Genomic DNA, 22,511 nt, shown 5'->3' with positions numbered 1-22,511 from the left:
CCATATTTTTTTCTCTCTGCTTGGTCTAAAAAAGTCACCGTTACTGACTGCCACAATATTTTTTTTTCTTGATTTCTTATAGTGTTTCTTAAAGTCAGAAAGTTGCCATTTGAAATGACTTTAGTTTTGTGTCATGTCTGTGATCTGCTTTTTTTCTACAAAATTAAACAACTGAATGAACATCTTCTGAGGCCGGTGATTCCATAATTATTGCCAGGGGTTGTAATCTGCGGTTCACATGCTTGGGGGTCCATATGAAACGTAGATCAACTGTGATCTGTTACGCCACTATTGATCACCATAACGTTTTTAGTGTGAAAACATCTACGTGCTCCTTCTTTATTTCACTCTAAGATCATACTCAACTAATTGTTTTCTTTTCATTTTAACCAAATATGAGTTCTAATAAATTTATTATTCACAAAAGCAAACAGAGTTTTCTCTTCAAACCGTGTGACTTGTTCTCTCCAGACAAAGCTGATGACATCGTGGGTCCTATTAGCTGTGAGGTATCAGACTACACAGTGCATGTCACGTGGCCTGAGCCCATTGCTCCCAATGGCATGATCATCCTCTACGAGCTCAGCTACAAGAGACTAGCCGACACTGAGGTGAGGAAACACACTTGCACATGCAGTCGTCCTCTGCGCGGTGTTTAGGCACTCTTGCAAAGCACAGAGCAACATGATAATAATGACATCCAGCAGCCCAAGAGCCAGGAGTGGCAAAACACTCACCCAACCTATACAGTTATCCTCATTTTGGTTTGAATTATGTGGAATAGAGAAGTCGTGCTAAAACTAAAATCTGTACATGCTAAACATCAGTAAACCGCGGCCATGAAAAATGAGCTCATTTAACTTCGATCTATATTGTAGGCACACAAACGTCTCCTGTACAGATATCGATTGAGTTAAATGATGAATGGTTTGTTTACAATTTGTGCAACCAATCAATCAATCAATCAATCAATCAATGCCTTCCTCGTTCTGTCCACCCTTCCTACACTCAAACAGTTATGCTGTTGAAAATCTTTCACTACCAAGTCATAAAATAATTTTGGTTGGCAGCACTGTAATTCTGTTTCATAATATTCTCACAAAGGATTCACAATCTTATATCACCAATACAAACAAAATTTTAGAATTTTGAATGCAGATAACAATCACACGGTTACACTACATATAGACTTCTTATTGTGTCTGAAAATACAAATTAAATACATAAATAATTAAAGCCCAAACAGAAGGATGGAAACTAATAAACACGGGTCACCACACATCCAATGGGGGAAACAAAATCTGGCTATATTTCACACAAAGCCTTTGCTGGATATCTAAGGCAAAACTCACAGAGGTCTTCTGTGTCAGCTATCAAAACCAATGTTCGTTACAGTTAAAACACTTGGCTTGTTTTGCCAAAATGAGTCATTGGGGAGACAGACATTTTATCAGCCTTGACTTAAGCATATTTTTTACTAGTTGTAATCCAAAATATTCACTTTCCAGTTTCCATCAAATTTAACAGGACATTTGAACTGTGCACGTTCGTTTATTTATATTTGTTTATTTATTTATATGTCCTTCAATGCGCATATTAAGCAAATATGTAGGACTGCCTTTTTGCATTTGCGCAATATCTGTAAAATTAGAAAGGTCTTGTCTCAGAGTGATGCTGAAAAGCTAATTCATGCATTTATTTATTCTAGGCTGGACTACTGTAATTCATTATTATCAGGTTGTCCTAAAAGTTCCCTGAAAAGCCTTCAGTTAATTCAGAATGCTGCAGCTAGAGTGCTGACAGGGATAGAAGGAGAGAGCATATTTCAGCCATATTGGCCTCTCTTCATTGGCTCCCTGTTAATTCCAGAATAGAATTTAAAATTCTTCTTCTTACTTATAAGGTTTTGAATAATCAGGTCCCATCTTATCTTAGTACCATATCACCCCAATAGAGCGATTCGCTCTCAGACTGCAGGCTTACTTGTAGTTCCTAGGGTTTGTAAGAGTAGAATGGGAGGCAGAGCCTTCAGCTTTCAGGCTCCTCTCCTGTGGAACCAGCTCCCAATTTGGATTAGGGAGACAGACACCCTCTCTACTTTTAAGATTAAGCTTAAAACTTTCCTTTTTGAAAAAGCTTATAGTTAGGGCTGGATCAGGTGACCCTGAACCATCCCTTAGTTATGCTGCTATAGACTTAGACTGCTGGGGGGTTCCCATGATGCACCCAGTGTTTCTTTTTATTCACCTCTTTTTGCTCTGTATGCACCACTCTGCTTTTAATCATTGGTGATTGATCTCTGCTCTCTTCCACTGCATGTCTTTTTCCTGATTCTCTCCCCTCAGCCCCAACCAGCCCCAGCAGAAGACTGCCCCTCCCTGAGCCTGGTTCTGCTGAAGGTTTCTTCCTGTTAAAAGGGAGTTTTTCCTTCCCACTGTCGCCAAGTGCTTGCTCACAGGGGGTCGTTTTGACCGTTGGGGTTTCTGTAATTATTGTATGGCTTTTGCCTTACAATATAAAGTGCCTTGGGGCAACTGTTTGTTGTGATTTGGCGCTATATAAATAAAATTGATTTGATTTGATTTGATTTTTTCCTTCGTGTCATCTGTAAGATCTCACAGAGTGAACTTACTATATTTGCCGTGGAATACTTTTCAAAATAAATACCACAAACAAAATTAGCTGTGATGTTGTGATATACCACAGAAATAAATGTACTTCATAATAACGACATTTCAACATGAAATAAATTGTGTGGAAAATATAAAAGTGCAACATCTTTAGGCAGTACGTGACAATCCAAAATTTAGACAGTTATTTTCTTTTCACTTGATTTGTGTGTTCTTGTCCAGGAGCTGCACCACTGTGTGTCCCGAAATGCGTACAAAAACTCCCGTGGCTGCAGGTTGAGAGTGGTGCATTCTGGGAACTACACAGTACGGATTCGGGCTACCTCGCTGGCAGGCAATGGCTCCTGGACGGAGGCCACTTACTTTTATGTCCAAGATGCAGGTAAGTCTCATCAACAACTTTGACACTTTACACTTTTTGTTTCTTTGTTCGTTTTTTGACATGAACATGCGGAATGTCAAGTTGAAAAGCAATCCCTGATTGTGTGATCGAGAGTCTGGGCTAAAAAACAATTACGCTGCTGAACTGTTGAGCTGGGGCTTGAGGTTGGTTGGGTGACGTGGGATTTCCACTTCGGTCCGTTCTGTCCATGAGTACTTTATATGTAACTTTATAATTGACTTTGTATTTGACCTGGTGTTGACTCCGGCCATCATATTACAAACACTAATTATAGGTTTTTACTGATTACAAAAAAAGTACTGCAGCATCCCCGGCTGAATGATGGTTAGACTCTTTGACTGATGGTTTACAGTGTTTATTTTCACAAGCCTTATGAACACTTGAATGCACCGTAGGAGCTATAAAAGAGGACTAAAAATATAATTATCCTCTTTCACCACAATGAACCTACCGTACCATAGACCCACAATATTTATCCAAATGAAATTATGTATTTTTTAACTGTCATAATCATAGAAAAATCACTTTTTAACCAATTTTAACAAAAAGTCAACCTATATTTTAAAGCTAATTTAAAACACACAAATAAATAGCTTGTATTAATAAATCAATGAAATGACTTCTTTAACCTGAACTGATCAATCAATCAATCAATTTTTTTTTTTATATAGTGCCAAATCACAACAAACAGTTGCCCCAAGGCGCTTTATATTGTAAGGCAAGGCCATACAATAATTATGTAAAACCCCAACGGTCAAAACGACCCCCTGTGAGCAAGCACTTGGCTACAGTGGGAAGGAAAAACTCCCTTTTAACAGGAAGAAACCTCCAGCAGAACCAGGCTCAGGGAGGGGCAGTCTTCTGCTGGGACTGGTTGGGGCTGAGGGAGAGAACCAGGAAAAAGTCATGCTGTGGAGGGGAGCAGAGATCGATCACTAATGATTAAATGCAGAGTGGTGCATACAGAGCAAAAAGAGAAAGAAACAGTGCATCATGGGAACCCCCCAGCAGTCTACGTCTATAGCAGCATAACTAAGGGATGGTTCAGGGTCACCTGATCCAGCCCTAACTATAAGCTTTAGCAAAAAGGAAAGTTTTAAGCCTAATCTTAAAAGTAGAGAGGGTGTCTGTCTCCCTGATCTGAATTGGGAGCTGGTTCCACAGGAGAGGAGCCTGAAAGCTGAAGGCTCTGCCTCCCATTCTACTCTTACAAACCCTAGGAACTACAAGTAAGCCTGCAGTCTGAGAGCGAAGCGCTCTATTGGGGTGATATGGTACTACGAGGTCCCTAAGATAAGATGGGACCTGATTATTCAAAACCTTATAAGTAAGAAGAAGAATTTTAAATTCTATTCTAGAATTAACAGGAAGCCAATGAAGAGAGGCCAATATGGGTGAGATATGCTCTCTCCTTCTAGTCCCCGTCAGTACTCTAGCTGCAGCATTTTGAATTAACTGAAGGCTTTTTAGGGAACTTTTAGGACAACCTGATAATAATGAATTACAATAGTCCAGCCTAGAGGAAATAAATGCATGAATTAGTTTTTCAGCATCACTCTGAGACAAGACCTTTCTGATTTTAGAGATATTGCGTAAATGCAAAAAAGCAGTCCTACATATTGTTTAATATGCACTTTGAATGACATATCCTGATCAAAAATGACTCCAAGATTTCTCACAGTATTACTAGAGGTCAGGGTAATGCCATCCAGAGTAAGGATCTGGTTAGACACCATGTTTCTAAGATTTGTGGGGCAAGTACAATAACTTCAGTTTTTATCTGAGTTTAAAAGCAGGAAATTAGAGGTCATCCATGTCTTTATGTCTGTAAGACAATCCTGCAGTTTAGCTAATTGGTGTGTGTCCTCTGGCTTCATGGATAGATAAAGCTGGGTATCATCTGCGTAACAATGAAAATTTAAGCAATACCGTCTAATAATACTGCCTAAGGGAAGCATGTATAAAGTGAATAAAATTGGTCCTAGCACAGAACCTTGTGGAACTCCATAATAACTTTAGTCTGTGAAGAAGATTCCCCATTTACATGAACAAATTGTAATCTATTAGACAAATATGATTCAAACCACCGCAGCGCAGTGCCTTTAATACCTATGGCATGCTCTAATCTCTGTAATAAAATTTTATGGTCAACAGTATCAAAAGCAGCACTGAGGTCTAACAGAACAAGCACAGAGATGAGTCCACTGTCCGAGGCCATAAGAAGATCATTTGTAACCTTCACTAATGCTGTTTCTGTACTATGATGAATTCTAAAACCTGACTGAAACTCTTCAAATAGACCATTCCTCTGCAGATGATCAGTTAGCTGTTTTACAACTACCCTTTCAAGAATTTTTGAGAGAAAAGGAAGGTTGGAGATTGGCCTATAATTAGCTAAGATAGCTGGGTCAAGTGATGGCTTTTTAAGTAATGGTTTAATTACTGCCACCTTAAAAGCCTGTGGTACATAGCCAACTAACAAAGATAGATTGATCATATTTAAGATCAAAGCATTAAATAATGGTAAGGCTTCCTTGAGCAGCCTGGTAGGAATGGGGTCTAATAGACATGTTGATGGTTTGGATGAAGTAACTAATGAAAATAACTCAGACAGAACAATCGGAGAGAAAGAGTCTAACCAAATACCGGCATCACTGAAAGCAGCCAAGATAACGATACGTCTTTGGGATGGTTATGAGTAATTTTTTCTCTAATAGTTAAAATTTTGTTAGCAAAGAAAGTCATGAAGTCATTACTAGTTAAAGTTAATGGAATACTCAGCTCAATAGAGCTCTGACTCTTTGTCAGCCTGGCTACAGTGCTGAAAAGAAACCTGGGGTTGTTCTTATTTTCTTCAATTAGTGATGAGTAGAAAGATGTCCTAGCTTTGCGGAGGGCTTTTTTATAGAGCAACAGACTCTTTTTCCAGGCTAAGTGAAGATCTTCTAAATTAGTGAGACGCCATTTCCTCTCCAACTTACGGGTTATCTGCTTTAAGCTACGAGTTTGTGAGTTATACCACGGAGTCAGGCACTTCTGATTTAAAGCTCTCTTTTTTAGAGGAGCTACAGCATCCAAAATTGTCTTCAATGAGGATGTAAAACTATTGACGAGATACTCTATCTCACTTACAGAGTTTAGGTAGCTACTCTGCACTGTGTTGGTATATGGCATTAGAGAACATAAAGAAGGAATCATATCCTTAAACCTAGTTACAGTGCTTTCTGAAAGACTTCTAGTGTAATGAAACGTAGTCCATCAGAGTAAATGTAAATGTTATTAAGAAATGATCAGACAGAAGGGAGTTTTCAGGGAATACTGTTAAGTCTTCTATTTCCATACCATAAGTCAGAACAAGATCTAAGATATGATTAAAGTGGTGGGTGGACTCATTTACTTTTTGAGCAAAGCCAATAGAGTCTAATAATAGATTAAATGCAGTGTTAAGGCTGTCATTCTCAGCATCTGTGTGGATGTTAAAATCGCCCACTATAATTATCTTATCTGAGCTAAGCACTAAGTCAGACAAAAGGTCTGAAAATTCACAGAGAAACTCACAGTAACGACCAGGTGGACGATAGATAATAACAAATAAAACTGTTTTTTGGGACTTCCAATTTGGATGGACAAGACTAAGAGTCAAGCTTTCAAATGAATTAAAGCTCTGTCTGGGTTTTTGATTAATTAATAAGCTGGAATGGAAGATTGCTGCTAATCCTCCGCCCCGGCCCGTGCTACGAGCATTCTGACAGTTAGTGTGACTCAGGGGTGTTGACTCATTTAAAGTAACATATTCATCCTGCTGTAACCAGGTTTCTGTAAGGCAGAATAATCAATATGTTGATCAATTATTATATCATTTACCAACAGGGACTTAGAAGAGAGAGACCTAATGTTTAATAGACCACATTTAACTGTTTTAGTCTGTGGTGCAGTTGAAGGTGCTATATTATTTTTCTTTTTGAATTTTTATGCTTAAATAGATTTTTGCTGGTTGTTGGTAGTCTGGGAGCAGGCACCGTCTCTACGGGGATGGGGTAATGAGGGGATGGCAGGGGGAGAGAAGCTGCAGAGAGGTGTGTAAGACTACAACTCTGCTACTGATAAGATGCTAATTAGCAGTCCGGCTAGCCAAAGCAAATAATCATAAAACTGCATGAAACTATAAAAGACAACACAAAAATATTCAATACATATACAAATAAAGGCAGCAAATTTAATATCTGTTTGTAACTGAAGAAATAATAACCTGGCCTTAAAGATTAAATTAATTAACATGAAAAACAACAACACATTTTTAAAAATTGTCTGGTATACGAAAGGTCATTTACAAGTACCACGCATGATATATGCAGTGTGTCACATTGTTAAGCTGTTGTAAGGGTAAGCTGGTTAGTGTTTATATTTTGGTGTGGAATTTCAGAAAATGCACTCAAAACTAGCAGGGATCCTTGGATTACAGTTTTTCTGGTTAACTTAAAGCTACAGTGTGTTGGATTTAGTGTCATCTTGTGGTGAGGTTGCAAATTGCATTATAATGTCACCATTCACAGTTTTGTTTGGCTTCACATTTTAACTTCTTTGGCAGCGGGGATTCATGCTACCTTGCCTTCTGTTGTGATAAACAATCTGTATGATTTTCCATTTCACAATGGGTTCTCCATTTCACAATAAGAGTTCTCAAAGTTGGTAGCCTGTGGCAGCAACCAGAAGGGGAGCAACCACTGATTCCTCTTTTCTTCATTGTCATTATCCCATCGTCAGTTTTTCAGCTGTGCCACAAAATGCAAAAGGTTGAGCAAATATGTCCTGTTTGGGTTATTGTATCAACATGGCAGCACAACATGGCGGCCTCCATGATGGGCCCATTCCGTGTAAATATGAAGGGCGCATTCTAAGCATATGAAAACACAGAGGTTCATTGTTGCACGCTAATTACACACAAATGAACGGATGGTTATGAATGCTATATTCCATTTCTGCTAATAAATGCCCAGAAATCTTACATACAGTAACTTTGAGTCCAGTTTGTTTCCTGCACCAGATCAGAGTTTAATAGATTTCTTCCTCTGCATCTGTCAAAATCTCTCCAGTTAACACAAATTGTGATAACTTCTTCAGATACTGCTCAGAGAGTAACATATGACTGGGGCAAAGGGCATTAATTTTAACATTACCTGCTCTGCTTTGATGAAAAGCAGTATTCATTGGTGGTTGAAGTAGCAATAACGAGCTTTAATTACTTTTTTTTTTAAATCCCAGTTTATTTTCTGTAGCTGTCAACCATTTCACGTTGTATTTATGTTCATTTATTTGTGAAAGAATTTTCAAATCCAGCTGAAAATAAGTATAAATGGAGATAAATAAATGTTGATCATAATGGGAAGCAGGTGTCAGCTGAGTTGTTGTCCTCACCATCAAAATGTGCTCCTGGAAGCACGTGATCAGTAGCCATTTGATGAATGGGTTTCATAAAAACCTGTTATGCTTCATCTGAAACATGTGTTTCTAACAGGAGATCCTTTAAACATGCTGAAGATCGTGATTGGACCCGTCATCTGCATTGTCCTCCTGCTTTTTGTGGCTGTGGCAGGATTCATCATGCTCAAGAAGAAGTACGCACTTTATTTTTCCATATTCAGTTCGACGTTGTGGATGTTGTCTTCTATTTTCTCGGTTTTATTCATATATGCTTCTTTTTTTGTTGTCTTCTTCTTTTCAAAAGACAAACGCAAGGCCCGAGCGGTCCTATCTACGCCTCGTCCAACCCAGAGTACCTCAGTGCTAATGACGGTAAGAGGTTAAGACACTTGATCAATAATGTGAATGTGGCTATAAATTGTAGCACTGCCTCTCATTTACTGCCAGCTGCTACGTACAAATGAGTTGAGACACAAATACTAACGTACGTCTGGGTCCAGAAGTATTTGGACAATGACCTTTTTGGGAATTTTGCCTGCTGTACGCCGCCACAGTGGAGGTGGAATGAAACAACCAAGATGTGCTTGAAGTGTAGACTTTTAGCTTTAATTCAGGAGTATTAACAAAAATATCACAATCATTTAGGAATCACGGTCCCTCCATTTTCATAGAGGCTTAAGCCTTCCATGTGCCTTCTGGCAAACTGTAGTTGAAATTTCATATTTTCTTTGTTTCCAAAAAAAAAAAACCTTTCTCTGTCCTACTCCACCAGGAAGCTCCATAATTGGTGGTGCAACAGATAAAAGTTGCACTCTGCACATTTTTTCCAGTTACATCCACAGAAGCCTAGAACTCCTAGCCTAGAAAGTAGTCGTTTCTGCCTTGGTGGCTTCCCTCTCTCATTTCCTTCTTGTACCATCACTCGGTTTTTGAGAACTGTCTACTCCAGACAGACTTACCATGCTGTTTGTATGTATTAATGACTGATTTGTCATTAATACATTAAAACATTCATGGATCCATTCCCTGACTTGTCTTATGGACCTGGCTGTAAATGAAACCTTGGATAGGGCAGATCATAAGCTCAGTGTTTAGAGTCGTTGTCCTCCACTTCAAGTGATCAAATCCATTTAATCTTCCTCCTTTCCGCTCTGTCCTTGGTGTGACATTAATCTGCACCTGGATCTGCAGGTGGTCCCATCCTGTAGAAGATCTCCCATCATGGTTTGTAGCAGAATTAAAACTCTGTTCACTTTGCAAACAGTGACGCAGTTGGAAACCACGTGAGGGTGGTGCCTGCTGTGATGTCATCCCTACTGGGATACAGCAAACTCCTCAATCAATCAACCAGTCATCCAATCAGTATTGGAAGGCAGTTACTTATATTGCTTAAAAGTAATTCTTTTGCATGCAGTAGGAAATGGGACAGAAATTAAAACGGAAATAAATGCCACATTAAAGTGAGATTTTTGACTCATAACGGATAATCCAGATAACTCTGATGTCACTTGTTGTTGTTGTTGTTTATCACCTTTGTGTGCACCTAATGTCCCATCTTTCCTGTGTTTTGTCAGTAATCTGCAGCTTTTTAATGTAATTTTGAAGTGTAATTCTTAGTATGTGCTTAATCTGTTTTTTAAAAATGTGAACTTGATGGTTGGATAGAAAACTGAAACAAATCACCTGCATATTTAGACTTTTACAGCACAATAACATGCCCCTCCCCCTTTATTAGCCTGGTTTCTTTATGCATAGAAACATCATCATTGTAAGATGTGTGTAATAAAACCATGAAATGTGTCAACAGTGTACGAGGAAGATGAGTGGGAGGTGCCCAGGGAGAAGATTGTTATTTTGAGGGAGTTGGGTCAGGGTTCCTTTGGCATGGTCTACGAGGGAATCTCCAAGGACATCGTCAAGGGCGAGGCAGAAACACGCGTGGCGGTGAAAACGGTCAATGAGTCGGCCAGCCTGAGGGAAAGAATTGAGTTCCTGAACGAGGCCTCGGTCATGAAAGCTTTCAGCTGTCACCATGTGGTAAGGAGGAACCCAAAAACACACACACATGATGTTGTAATATTTATCAAGCCGTGATAGAGCACTCAGCGTTACAACACTTTAATAGACACGTGAATTTTTTCCTTATGGTTGTTCACAGCCAAGGTAGAATGTCAACACTGGGTTTATGGTTAATACTGTATAAATCTGTGGCAACATTCTGTGACCAGACTCGTTCACACTGTTGGATTATGGGGTCACATCCTTCCTCCTTGTGTCACAGGTCCGTCTGCTGGGTGTCGTGTCAAAGGGCCAGCCAACCCTGGTGGTGATGGAGCTGATGACGCACGGAGACCTGAAGAGTTACCTGCGCTCTCTCCGACCCGATGCTGAGGTAATAATCATGCTGTCCAAACACAATTAGAGACAAGTGAAGGGCTTTTGTAGCCTTAGCGCCACTCCCTGTTTGTTAGGCTGAACTCCACATATTTTGAACTGCATATTTAAAACTGTATGTGCATAATAATAATATAATAATAATGAAATTTTTTGCCTTTATGATTTATTTGTCTTTTTATAACAACATTTTTCTTCTTGGTGTGGAAAATCTCAACAGTTTCTTATTTTTTTGCAGAGTAAAACATGACTACAATGTACAAGTTCAAACACTGTTTATTGGTCTTCAAATGGCTAAAAATTGGGCCTGCTGCGATAACTACATTATCAGTTTATCGTACGACCTTTGTTTTTATATGCGTGTTTGTTTCCATAATAATGTCACAATATGTTAACAGACATGATGCAGAAAACCAGCTGGGTTCATGGCTCTTACGTTGTTATATCACTGGCATAAAATGGACTGAATATGACAATTTATCGCAATTATTTTTGGGTCAATGTGTTGTTCAACAAAAGTGATTACTGCGGTAAGTCCAGAGGAAACGTGGCAGTAGTATGAAATGGACTCACTTTTTTTAATAATTAGCCTGATTGATCGTTTATTAAAGTCTGTGTTGTTTTGCATTTTTGGAGCAAGACACTAATTTGTATTTGGTGACTAGAAGAAATCTTGACTCACCAGACCATCAGATCCTACATTAAAAATGTGTCTTACACTCCTCAGAACAACCCTGGGCGTCCACCGCCAACGCTGAAGGAGATGATACAAATGGCTGCTGAGATCGCAGACGGTATGGCTTACCTCAACGCCAAGAAGTTTGTGCACAGAGACCTGGCAGCCAGGAACTGCATGGTGGCTCACGATCTTACCGTCAAAATAGGAGGTAAGATCCAACAGGTGGTAGTTTAAGATGGACATTTTATTCATAGGCAAAAATTTTATACACACACACACACATATATATATATATATGTGTATATGTATGTATATGTGTATATGTATGTATATGTGTATGTATACATATGTATGTATATGTGTATATGTATGTATATGTGTATATGTATGTATATGTGTATGTATACATATGTATGTATATGTGTATATGTATGTATATATGTTCTTGCAAAATGATGTTGCTGCTTACTTTTTGTGCAGCTACATCTTGGACATCAACTTCAAGCTTGCACTCTATCATGCACAAAAAAAAAAAAAAACAGGAAACCTCAACAGCAATTTAAGCCACGTGAACTGTAGAGAACTTCAAAGATGTTGGCTTTTTCATGATTTTCATTTTTTCTTTTTTTCTTTTTCCCCTTCCACTAATCAGACTTTGGCATGACGAGGGACATCTATGAGACCGACTACTACAGGAAGGGAGGGAAGGGTCTGCTTCCCGTTCGGTGGATGGCACCTGAATCTCTGAAGGACGGCGTCTTTACAGCACACTCAGACTGCTGGTTAGTTTTTCGTGTGTGTGTGTGTGTCTGTGTGTGTGTGCGTGCGTGCGCGCATTTGAAAGCTAATACTTGTAGTGATGGCATATGAATGGATAAACAGGAATTTTAAAAATGATCAGAAGAAGGAAGCAATGAGGTATTTTTTTATTTCTATACAAAATAAAAATGTGCAATTTGTATTATCTTGGGATTTGCACGATTATTATTTGTCCATGTTGGTAACCAGCCTGCCTTCATCTGATCTTATGATCCTCTGCTGTTTCCCAGAACTGCTGAAGCCTCGTGTGTTTCCAGACACGTTTTGTCCATCAGGGATCTAATTGGTCTGACCTTTATTCTCTGCGTGTTGTTTTCAATCGTCTGCCTGTTTTCCAGGTCCTTCGGGGTTGTTCTGTGGGAGATCAGCACGCTAGCCGAACAGCCGTACCAGGGCCTGTCCAATGAGCAGGTTCTCAAGTTTGTCATGGATGGAGGCTACCTGGACCGGCCAGACAACTGTGCTGACAGGCTGTGAGTGCAACAGCAAGCTGTGTTGTGCTGGTGATACAACATGTCAAACAAGACTTAAATTGTTGTACCTGCATAATTTCAGGGGAGCAGCAGTGTTTTCATTTTCTTAACAAGATAAGAAGCTGTTGCCACACAGAGGCTTTGGATAATGAAAGGAACTGTTGGACAAGTTTATTTAAAACCAAATGTAACTTCGAATCCGCAGGTTGAGAGAGACGGAAAACGTGACTGGTTCGATTGGGGTCGGGGTAGTAGTTTGTCTGTTGCATCACCAATCACAGCTTCTTGATGGAGTAAAGCAGAGAAGGATTTTCATACAAGGAAATGGATCAGATCTAGGTTTGAGTGTCACATGAGCCTTCTGGCAAACTTCCACATTCACATCTCCTTCAGAAAATCCTTCTCTGTAGATATATGTAGAGCAGGTGGAGAAGGAACTGGTCTGCCAATCTGTAGATCTGGGTTCGAATGCTGCTCATGCTGCCTTTCTGTGTCCTTGGACAAGACACTTAATTTACATGGTCTCAGTCCACCCAGCTGTCAGTGGATACCGGCGTTGGCCAGGGAAGTAACCTGCATCAGACTGGTGTCCATTCTACGGGAAGTCATAGACTCTCATCTGCTTTATGAGTTGTATGATCTTCTGTTGTCTTTGGCCCAGTGTTTTATTTATTTATTGTTTTATTGTCTTTATGTTTATTTATTAGTATCTGAGTTGGTTTATTGTTTTGTATAGTTTGTATAAATATTTTTATGTGCAGCACTTTGGAAACTGTTCTGTTGTTTAAATGTGCTATATAAATAAAGTGGATTGGATTGGCTTGGATTTATGCTACAGAATCCAAAGATAAGCACCAACACAAATGGCCCCATATTGCAAGTGTGCATAGGTGCAACTGTGCAGAGTGCAAGTTGCACCTATGCATAGTTTCTCTGTTCACAGCCACAGAAGCCTGTAACTCTTTCAGAGTTGTCCTGGGTATCTTTGTGGCTTCCCTCACTAGTCTCCTTCTTTCATGATCACTCAGTTTTTTGAGAACTGCATATTCCATACAGGTTTACTGTACAATACCATAGTGTTTATATTTTTCATGATTGGTATCCATGGAAATGTTAATGTATCCTGACTCATCTAAAGATAAAAAATAACCCTTATATTTTGTTTGTCCAATTACTTATGAGATCTGAAAATGGAGGAACTAATTGCAAAAATAGCTGGAATTCCTAAATGATTAATGTGATATGTTTTGTTAAAGTTCCTAAATTAAAGCTATACATCAACACTAAAAGTTTTATTTCAGATTATGGTGATAGACAGACACAAAATTGCTAACTGTCCAAGTTCTTATTGGACAGACTGTTTATTCGCTCATTGCAATTTAGAGGGTACATGCTGAAAATGAGTATTAGTATTAAATAAATCAGCTTGTTGAACAAACCAGCAGTTTGACATCATTATTTTGCAGCAGTGTGAGCTCATTCTTGTTTTGTCCTCATGTAGACACAACCTGATGCAGATGTGCTGGCAGTACAACCCCAAGATGCGGCCCCCCTTCCAGGAGATCATTGAGATGCTGCGAGAGGACCTGCATCCTTCCTTCCAGGAGGTCTCCTTCTTTTACAGTGAAGAGAACAAACCCCCTGAGAGCGAAGACTTTGACCTGGACATGGAAAACATGGAGAGCATCCCTCTGGACCCGTCGTCCTACTCCCAAAGGGAGCAGTGTTTGGAAAGGGATGAGTCCCCCTCGGTGGGCCTGAGGGGCAGTTATGAAGAGCACCACCTCTCGTTCACGCACATGAACGGGGGAAAGACCAATGGACGAATACTTGGCCTACCACGGTCCAGCCCCTCCTAACATACTGTCTACATCCCAAATGCACATGTAGATCCTATAGATTTAACTCTATTTTTGTTTTTGTCTTCTTTTTTTATAGAGATCACACTTTTATCATCGTCTCTTCAGAGGCTCCTCAGTGCATATCTCAGGACCTTATTTTTCTCCTCAGATGCCACACAAACACACTCAAAACAACACTACAGTCAGTCCACAAATGGACACCAGAAGACACTTTTTTTTTTTTTGTATTTAAGGACGAAACCTCCTGCGTCTCTCTTTTGTTCACGATTGTAGTTTATATACTGTATATATGTTGCCAACATTGTGCGAAGCCTGAGTGAATAATGGAATCAACTGTGAAACAAACTTTACAAACAAGAAGGCTGCTAAACTCACTCACTGTCCCTTCCTGTGTCCAGACTCTGTCCCCCTCCCAGGCGGCATCAAGAGAGTTAATTTCTGGGTTGCTACATTGTTTTTTGTTTTTGGGAAAAGTGCCCTTCTAGTTTGTCTGCTGCCAACAACACACATCGTGGAACTGTGTCTGAATCTGGCTGCTCACGTGGTAAAAGAACGACAAACTGAAAGTCTTGGAACTCGAACAAACTTTAATCCGCTGGAGAAGCTGGTTGAAGTGGCTTACCTCCTCAAACTCTGCAGTATTCCATAATGGCACACAGGATAAACATGGGATTTTTGTTGCTTGGTTCAGTTTTTTTTTTAATTTATTTACATGTCTGTTTTTGTTTTCCTTCTTTTGGAGTTTTCACATATACAGCTGAAGGATATTTAAAATGTTTTCAAAAACATGGTGATGGTGAACGAGTTCCTCAGATTGACCAATAGCTGCTTCTTTGGTATATTTTAGTGGGTATAGAAGATTTTATATATATATATATATATATATATATATATATATATATAAAAGTATAAATATATTATTGTTTCTGTAAATAATTGACATGCTGTCATTCTTGAGGTATTTTCTGTCATAGAAAATGTTTTTACATGTTTAGTGTCTTACGTTTTTGTTTTCTAATCCAGAAAAATCATACTAATTTGCATTTTGGACTCATGATCAACAAACAAGCACTTGATCTTTTTTGCTATACGATGCCCGGGAGGAGGATCATTTGGTGTCTTCAGCTTGAAATGTCTGCCCATCATATCGAGATCAAATAAAACTTAGTGCTGTAAATATTGCAGCAAGATGCATTCATGAGAGTCCCAGCGGTGGCTGTGTCATTTCTCAGTTTGTAATCACACTCCAGATAAAAATGTACATTTCTGCATATGGGCCAGTTTCCTGAAAATTAAGACTGACTGGGATTTATGTTTTGCGCTAATACTTCCAGTTATACAACCAGTTAAATTCAAGGCAACAAAAGCATTTCACCTTGTGATAAGGACTTTGATGCGTGTGTGTGTGTGCGTGCATGTAAAAAGAGGATGTGCCAAATATCAGCTGTGGCTCTCATAAACTTCCAAAGAACACCACTGCGGTGCAATAGTGCCATCTACTGGACAATACTTCACTGTAATGGACACAAAAAAGTGGCAGAACAAAAGTCCAATTTAATTGACAATGTTTCAGTTGTGACAGCTGATTGGGGTGGATTGTTAATTTTTAAGCATTTAAATTCATCACATGTACTCATTTTGAGGTGTGTGTGTGTGTGTTAAATCTTAAACCCCAGTCACACGGCACTAACAAAGGACACCAAAGCCAAAACGAAACAAGAAATCTGGGCTTGCGTTGACTTTCGGAGACATTGTTTAATCATTCCCAGCTTCGTTTCTGTAGCTGGCGGCGCTTCGTCAGAATTTTCAAACTGTTGAAAAATGTAAATGATTCCTGACAACATCCATTCAAGCATTCCGTTTTGCTTTCTGTCTTGACTGTTCCTCTTTGTTTGCGTAGTTCATGTACCATCAGCATTCCGTTTGATTGTCGTCCAACTTCGTCCAACCTCCCAAGTCCGACGTCTTGCACGAACATTGATGATATCTGAACAGATCAATGACTAAAGATCAGATGAGCTGAACGTGACTCGTCCATGTGTGGGACACAAAGCAACATTTTCATACAGAAAGAATAGTGTCAAGAACATTTGAACACCTTCTTTAACTATTTATGCACGTTGCAGCCATCTCTGGCTGCAACGTGCATGTGCGTATACATGTTGACAAACCTGTTGTCAAGACATCTAGCTCTCGCAGCTGCAAAGCGTCAAGGTTGCCGTTCGCTTCGTTTTTCTTTTGTTAGTTTCGGTTTTCTGGCAGCACGGTGGCTTAGTGGTTAGCACTGTTGCCTCACAGTGACAAGGTCATGGGTTCAGTTCCCGCCTGTGGCCTTTGTGTCGAGGTTGCATGTTCTCCCTGTTTTTGCGTGGGTTTCCTCCCAGGTGCTCCAGTTTCCTCCCACATCCAAAGACATGGGTTAGGTGGATTGGAATCTTTATATTGTCCATAGGTGTGTGAGTGGGTGTGAATGTGTTTGTTTATCTGTCTCTGGCCCTACGACAGACTGCCGTCCTTTCCTGGGTGTACCCCGCCTCGCGCTCTATGACTGCTGGGATAGGCTCCAGCCACCTGCGAGCATTGATTGGACTAAGCGGTTGAAGATGAGTGTGTGTGCGCAAAAGTAGTTTCGGTTTTCTTTTGTTCTTTTATGCGGTCTGCACTTACAGGCTTTTCGATGATGGGAGAAGCGTCGGCTCATTCATCCACTTTTTCTCGATGTTTTCTGACTTCTGGACTTTATTCCTTTGTTCACCGATCGCCGTGTGACTGGGCCTTTAGCCTTTTCCAAAGCTTAGGAAAATCTGAAAGTAAGGCACATAGCCTCATTTAAAATGGCACCAGGTCTTCAGTGTATGACTGCCCACACATGCATTTTGGACCAAATATATTGAATGACGTGTCGCAATATACAGTAGTGTTCAGAATAATAGTGCTATGTGACTAAAAAGATTAATCCAGGTTTTGAGTATATTTCTTATTGTTACATGGGAAACAAGATACCAGTAGATTCTCACAAATCCAACAAGACCAAGCATTCATGATATGCACACTCTTAAGGCTATGAAATTGGGCTATTAGTAAAAAAAAAAAATAGAAATTGGGGTGTTCACAATAATAGTAGTGTGGCATTCAGTCAGTGAGTTTGTCAGTTTTGTGGAACAAACAGGTGTGAATCAGGTGTCCCCATATTTAAGGATGACGCCAGCACCTGTTGAACATGCTTTTCTCTTTCAAAGCCTGAGGAAAATGGGACGTTCAAGATGTTCAGAAGAACAGCATAGTTTGATTAAAAAGTTGATTGGAGAGGGGAAAACTTAAATGCAGGTGCAAAAAATTATAGGCTGTTCATCTACAATGATCTCCAATGCTTTAAAATGGACAAAAAAACAGACGCGTGGAAGAAAATGGAAACAACCATCAAAATGGATAGAGGAATAACCAGAATGGCAAAGGTTCACCCTATTGATCAGCCCCAGGATGATCAAAGACAGTCTGGAGTTACCTGTAAGTGCTGTGACACTTAGAAGACGCCTGTGTGAAGCTAATTTATTTGCAAGAATCCCCCGCAAAGTCCCTCTGTTAAATAAAAGATGTGCAGAAGAGGTTACAATTTGCCAAAGAACACATCAACTGGCCTAAAGAGAAATGGAGGAATATTTTGTGGACTGATGAGAGCAAAATGTTGTTTTGGGTCCAAGGGCCGCAGACAGTTTGTGAGACGACCCCCAAACTCTAAATTCAAGCCACAATTCACAGTGAAGACAGTGAAGCATGGTGGTGCAAGCATCATAATATGGGCATGTTTCTCCTACTATGGTGTTGGGCCTATATATCGCATACCAGGTATCATGGATCAATTTGGATGTGTCAAAATACGTGAAGAGGTCATGTTGCCTTATGCTGAAGAGGACATGCCCTTGAAATGGGTGTTTCAACAAGACAATGACCCCAAGCACACTAGTAAACGAGCAAAATCTTGTTTCCAAACCAACAAAATTAATGCCTTGCAGATGTGAAGAAATCATGAAAAACTGGTTATACAGCTATACTCAACAAAAATATAAACGCAACATTTTTGGTTTTGCTCCCATTTTGTATGCGATGAACTCAAAGATCTAAAACTTTTTCCACATACACAATATCACCATTTCCCTCAAATATTGTTCACAAACCAGTCTAAATCTGTGATAGTGAGCACTTCTCCTTTGCTGAGATAATCCATCCCACCTCACAGGTGTGCCATATCAAGATGCTGATTAGACACCATGATTAGTGCACAGGTGTGCCTTAGACTGCCCACAATAAAAGGCCACTCTGAAAGGTGCAGTTTTATCACACAGCACAATGCCACAGATGTCGCAAGATTTGAGGGAGCGTGCAATTGGCATGCTGACAGCAGGAATGTCAACCAGAGCTGTTGCTCATGTACTGAATCTTCATTTCTCTACCATAAGCCGTCTCCAAAGGCGTTTCAGAGAATTTGGCAGTACATCCAACCAGCCTCACAACCGCAGACCACGTGTAACCACACCAGCCCAGGACCTCCACATCCAGCATGTTCACCTCCAAGATCGTCTGAGACAGGGCCGGCCCAAGCCTTTATGGGGCCTTAAGCAGAATTTCATTTGGGGGCCCCCCTACCATCACCTCAGCACCAGATGCCTCATTATTCCATAGGCTACACTGTTATGTGTGTAACATACCCACAGTCATTAGCATTATTTGTAATTATCTTACATCAGACAGGTGTCATTCTTATTTTTAACCTTAAAGGTGTAGCAAACTCATAAATATGTTTTAATTAACTTCTACATACAGAGTGATGTATAAGTATGGCTCATTAATTTAACTATTTGAAAGTAACATCAGCAGGCAGGAGACTGCATTTATAGTAAACACGTTAAATAGTTTAATTTCTTTCAGATGTGCAATGGTGTGCAAAATGTTCAATATCCAAATACAAAATAGAATCAAATGACATTCACGTTATCTTACAGAAAAATAAAGTTGTAATCAAAATTAAATACAATACTTAATCTCCAAAATGAACACAGAAATCCACAACATAACAGCAATATGTGTGCATAGCAATGCACAAACATTGCACTGGGGGCTATTGTTTTAACTTTGGCCTGCAAACCATTGAGAGCTGAGCTACTTTTCCCCACCTTTTGCACCAAATTATCTGAGGAGTTGATCTGCCCTGCTGTTTAAGTTTTTCTTCGTAAGGAAGACTATCAAATGGCTTCGCCAAAATCCAGTCCACAACATTCAAATTGTCTGCCATTATGTGCAGCTTGCTACCTAGCTAGCTCGCTAGCTGGGCCTGACGCGAGGCTAGTGTGAAGTGTATCCGCCTGTGAGCGCTTTGTGACGGTGGAGGAGCTCAGCAGCACCCGCTGCTCGGTAGGGACAGAAACTGCGATAGAAGTCAGAGTGATAGAAGTCAGTCTCCAAACACAAGCAGCTACAAAAAAACCCCCACCAGAAATAGAAGCTCGATTTGTCAGTAGTCATTTTTAACAAAGAAAATGCCACTACGAGGTTTAGGAAAGTCTCGGGTTCAGCTCAGAACACAATGAAAATGCTCCCACGGATGTTTACACCAAAAGATCGCTGATTTGCTCATTTCGCTGTCAATCAAAAAGGGATTCCGCCTCAGACAGATCATCCAATCATCATGCAGAAGCTGAGCGTCCGGGCCAGTCGAGGCCAGCCCACTGCCTGATTATTCAAAACCTTATAAGTAAGAAGAAGAATTTTAAATTCTATTCTAGAATTAACAGGAAGCCAATGAAGAGAGGCCAATATGGGTGAGATATGCTCTCTCCTTCTAGTCCCTGTCAGTACTCTAGCTGCAGCATTTTGAATTAACTGAAGGCTTTTCAGGGAACTTTTAGGACAACCTGATAATAATGAATTACAATAGTCCAGCCTAGAGGAAATAAATGCATGAATTAGTTTTTCAGCATCACTCTGAGACAAGACCTTTCTAAATTTTAGAGATATTGCGCAAATGCAAAAAAGCAGTCCTACATATTTGTTTAATATGCGCATTGAATGACATATCCTGATCAAAAATGACTCCAAGATTTCTCACAGTATTACTAGAGGTCAGGGTAATGCCATCCAGAGTAAGGATCTGGTTAGACACCATGTTTCTAAGATTTGTGGGGCCAAGTACAATAACTTCAGTTTTATCTGAGTTTAAAAGCAGGAAATTAGAGGTCATCCATGTCTTTATGTCTGTAAGACAATCCTGCAGTTTAGCTAATTGGTGTGTGTCCTCTGGCTTCATGGATAGATAAAGCTGGGTATCATCTACGTAACAATGAAAATTTAAGCAATGCCGTCTAATAATACTGCCTAAGGAAAACATGTATAAAGTGAATAAAATTGGTCCTAGCACAGAACCTTGTGGAACTCCATAATTAACCTTAGTCTGTGAAGAAGATCCCCATTACATGAACAAATTGTAATCTATTAGATTTTTCAATTATTTAATAGCAGTAGTGTTCAAAAACCCATAGCACAGGTCCACATAAGCCTGCAAAAAAATGATTTAATGCAATTTTGGTTAAATGAGCTTGTTTAAAAACATTTTCACAATTAAAATATTGTCTAAGAATTTTTTCAGAACTCTAAGAAAGTCGTGTAATTATGACTGAGCACCTCATAATAAAAAGAAACTTTCTCATCTTATTATCACACGACCCTTTGAATTTGTGTAACGAGGCAAACACACGAATAATTCAAATTATGTTTCGTGTACTTTACAAAATCTGCATTATTCCCACAATGTTTTCAGAGGAGGGTTGAGCCAAAGAGGGCAGGGATTTCCTCTTCTGGGGGAGAAAAAAAATTCTTATTTGTGCACTTGTTCTTCCTCATGAGTCATCTTCGTTTTCATCATTAGTAAGTGAACTTATTATGAGCAGGTTAATTTTCCACCTCTGACTGGAAATAAAATAAAGTGCCCGTCAACGTTTCTGTGCTGCTGCTTTTCAACAGCAGGTAAGAAGAAACTGTCCCTTTGGGGTTTCTTTTGTGTGGTTCCTAAATTAAAAGGAGAGAAAAGCTACAGAAATGTTGGCAAAATAAAACGTTCATAAAGCCTAGCTAGCAGCGAGTTAGCATTTAGCTGTTAGCCCAAGCTAGCTGTACAAAACACAGGTAGCGATGATAAAAACAAAACAAAAAGTTAAGCAACACGGGTTTATTTTATTTATTTATTTTTTGATATGGCCTTGATGTTAAGGCCTCTTTTATTTGTTTTATTTATTTAATTTAGACTTTTCTCTGAGAGATTAGTTGCTAAGTGGAGCTAACTTAGCTACTCACCTGTAGCTTAACACGTATTTTACAGCCGTCAAATTCCAAATCATATTACGGGTCGGGAGTTGCTACGGATTTAATGTGACACTCTTTTTGTTTGTTTTTTTTCCGAGTCTCATGAACCCCGATCTATAATCTGGATATTCGTCACATTCCCTACAATAACAGCTGACTGTTATCGAAATAACTTGAGGCTTTTAAAAATGAATGCAATCGACATGACATCTATAAATAAACATGGAATCTTCATAGACATCGAAGTCGAATTAATTGCTTTATTTGCAGGTAGTGTAGTTTTCCAGGTGGTAGGTAATTTTGAGATGCAGTCTTTCCTTGAAGCATTTAAGAATGTACTTGGGAATCACCCACTCAGGTTTTATATCATAAACATTTGTGCGAAACAAAGGGAAAACCTATCTAACATAATACATTTGTGCAGGATGAGAAGAACTCTTTCTTTCTCCCACTGTCATTTAAAGGGGTCATAATATA

General features: G+C 39.5%; 2 protein-coding genes across 6 annotated transcripts in view; both read left to right on the top strand.

Annotated features, from left to right (window-relative positions):
• The window catches only part of insra (insulin receptor a), a 105,359-nt gene extending 89,484 nt beyond the window's left edge, over positions 1 to 15,875 (top strand). Inside the window, exons 12-21 of one of the 2 annotated variants that reach the window (XM_034182384.1) lie at positions 472 to 611; positions 2,853 to 3,012; positions 8,549 to 8,648; positions 8,759 to 8,826; positions 10,262 to 10,491; positions 10,736 to 10,846; positions 11,576 to 11,735; positions 12,180 to 12,309; positions 12,685 to 12,819; positions 14,321 to 15,875. In XM_034182384.1, coding sequence (XP_034038275.1) covers positions 472 to 611; positions 2,853 to 3,012; positions 8,549 to 8,648; positions 8,759 to 8,826; positions 10,262 to 10,491; positions 10,736 to 10,846; positions 11,576 to 11,735; positions 12,180 to 12,309; positions 12,685 to 12,819; positions 14,321 to 14,678 — 1,592 coding nt within the window. In that variant the 3' untranslated portion in view covers positions 14,679 to 15,875. The remainder of the gene's footprint in view (positions 1 to 471; positions 612 to 2,852; positions 3,013 to 8,548; positions 8,649 to 8,758; positions 8,827 to 10,261; positions 10,492 to 10,735; positions 10,847 to 11,575; positions 11,736 to 12,179; positions 12,310 to 12,684; positions 12,820 to 14,320) is intronic. The other variant, XM_034182385.1, reaches the window with a different exon arrangement.
• Positions 15,876 to 21,544: 5,669 nt separating this feature from the next.
• The window catches only part of arhgef18a (rho/rac guanine nucleotide exchange factor (GEF) 18a), a 60,399-nt gene continuing 59,432 nt past the window's right edge, over positions 21,545 to 22,511 (top strand). For all 4 annotated transcript variants that reach the window (XM_034182457.1, XM_034182459.1, XM_034182456.1 and 1 more), the window contains exon 1: positions 21,545 to 21,698. The gene's annotated coding sequence lies outside the window, so the exon portion shown is untranslated. The remainder of the gene's footprint in view (positions 21,699 to 22,511) is intronic.

Source organism: Thalassophryne amazonica, chromosome 12 (assembly GCF_902500255.1).
Source record: "Thalassophryne amazonica chromosome 12, fThaAma1.1, whole genome shotgun sequence".
NCBI classification, from domain to species: Eukaryota; Metazoa; Chordata; class Actinopteri; order Batrachoidiformes; family Batrachoididae; genus Thalassophryne; species Thalassophryne amazonica.
The sequence above is the reverse complement of the archived record's forward strand: the minus strand, read 5'-3'. Positions and strand labels throughout refer to the sequence as shown.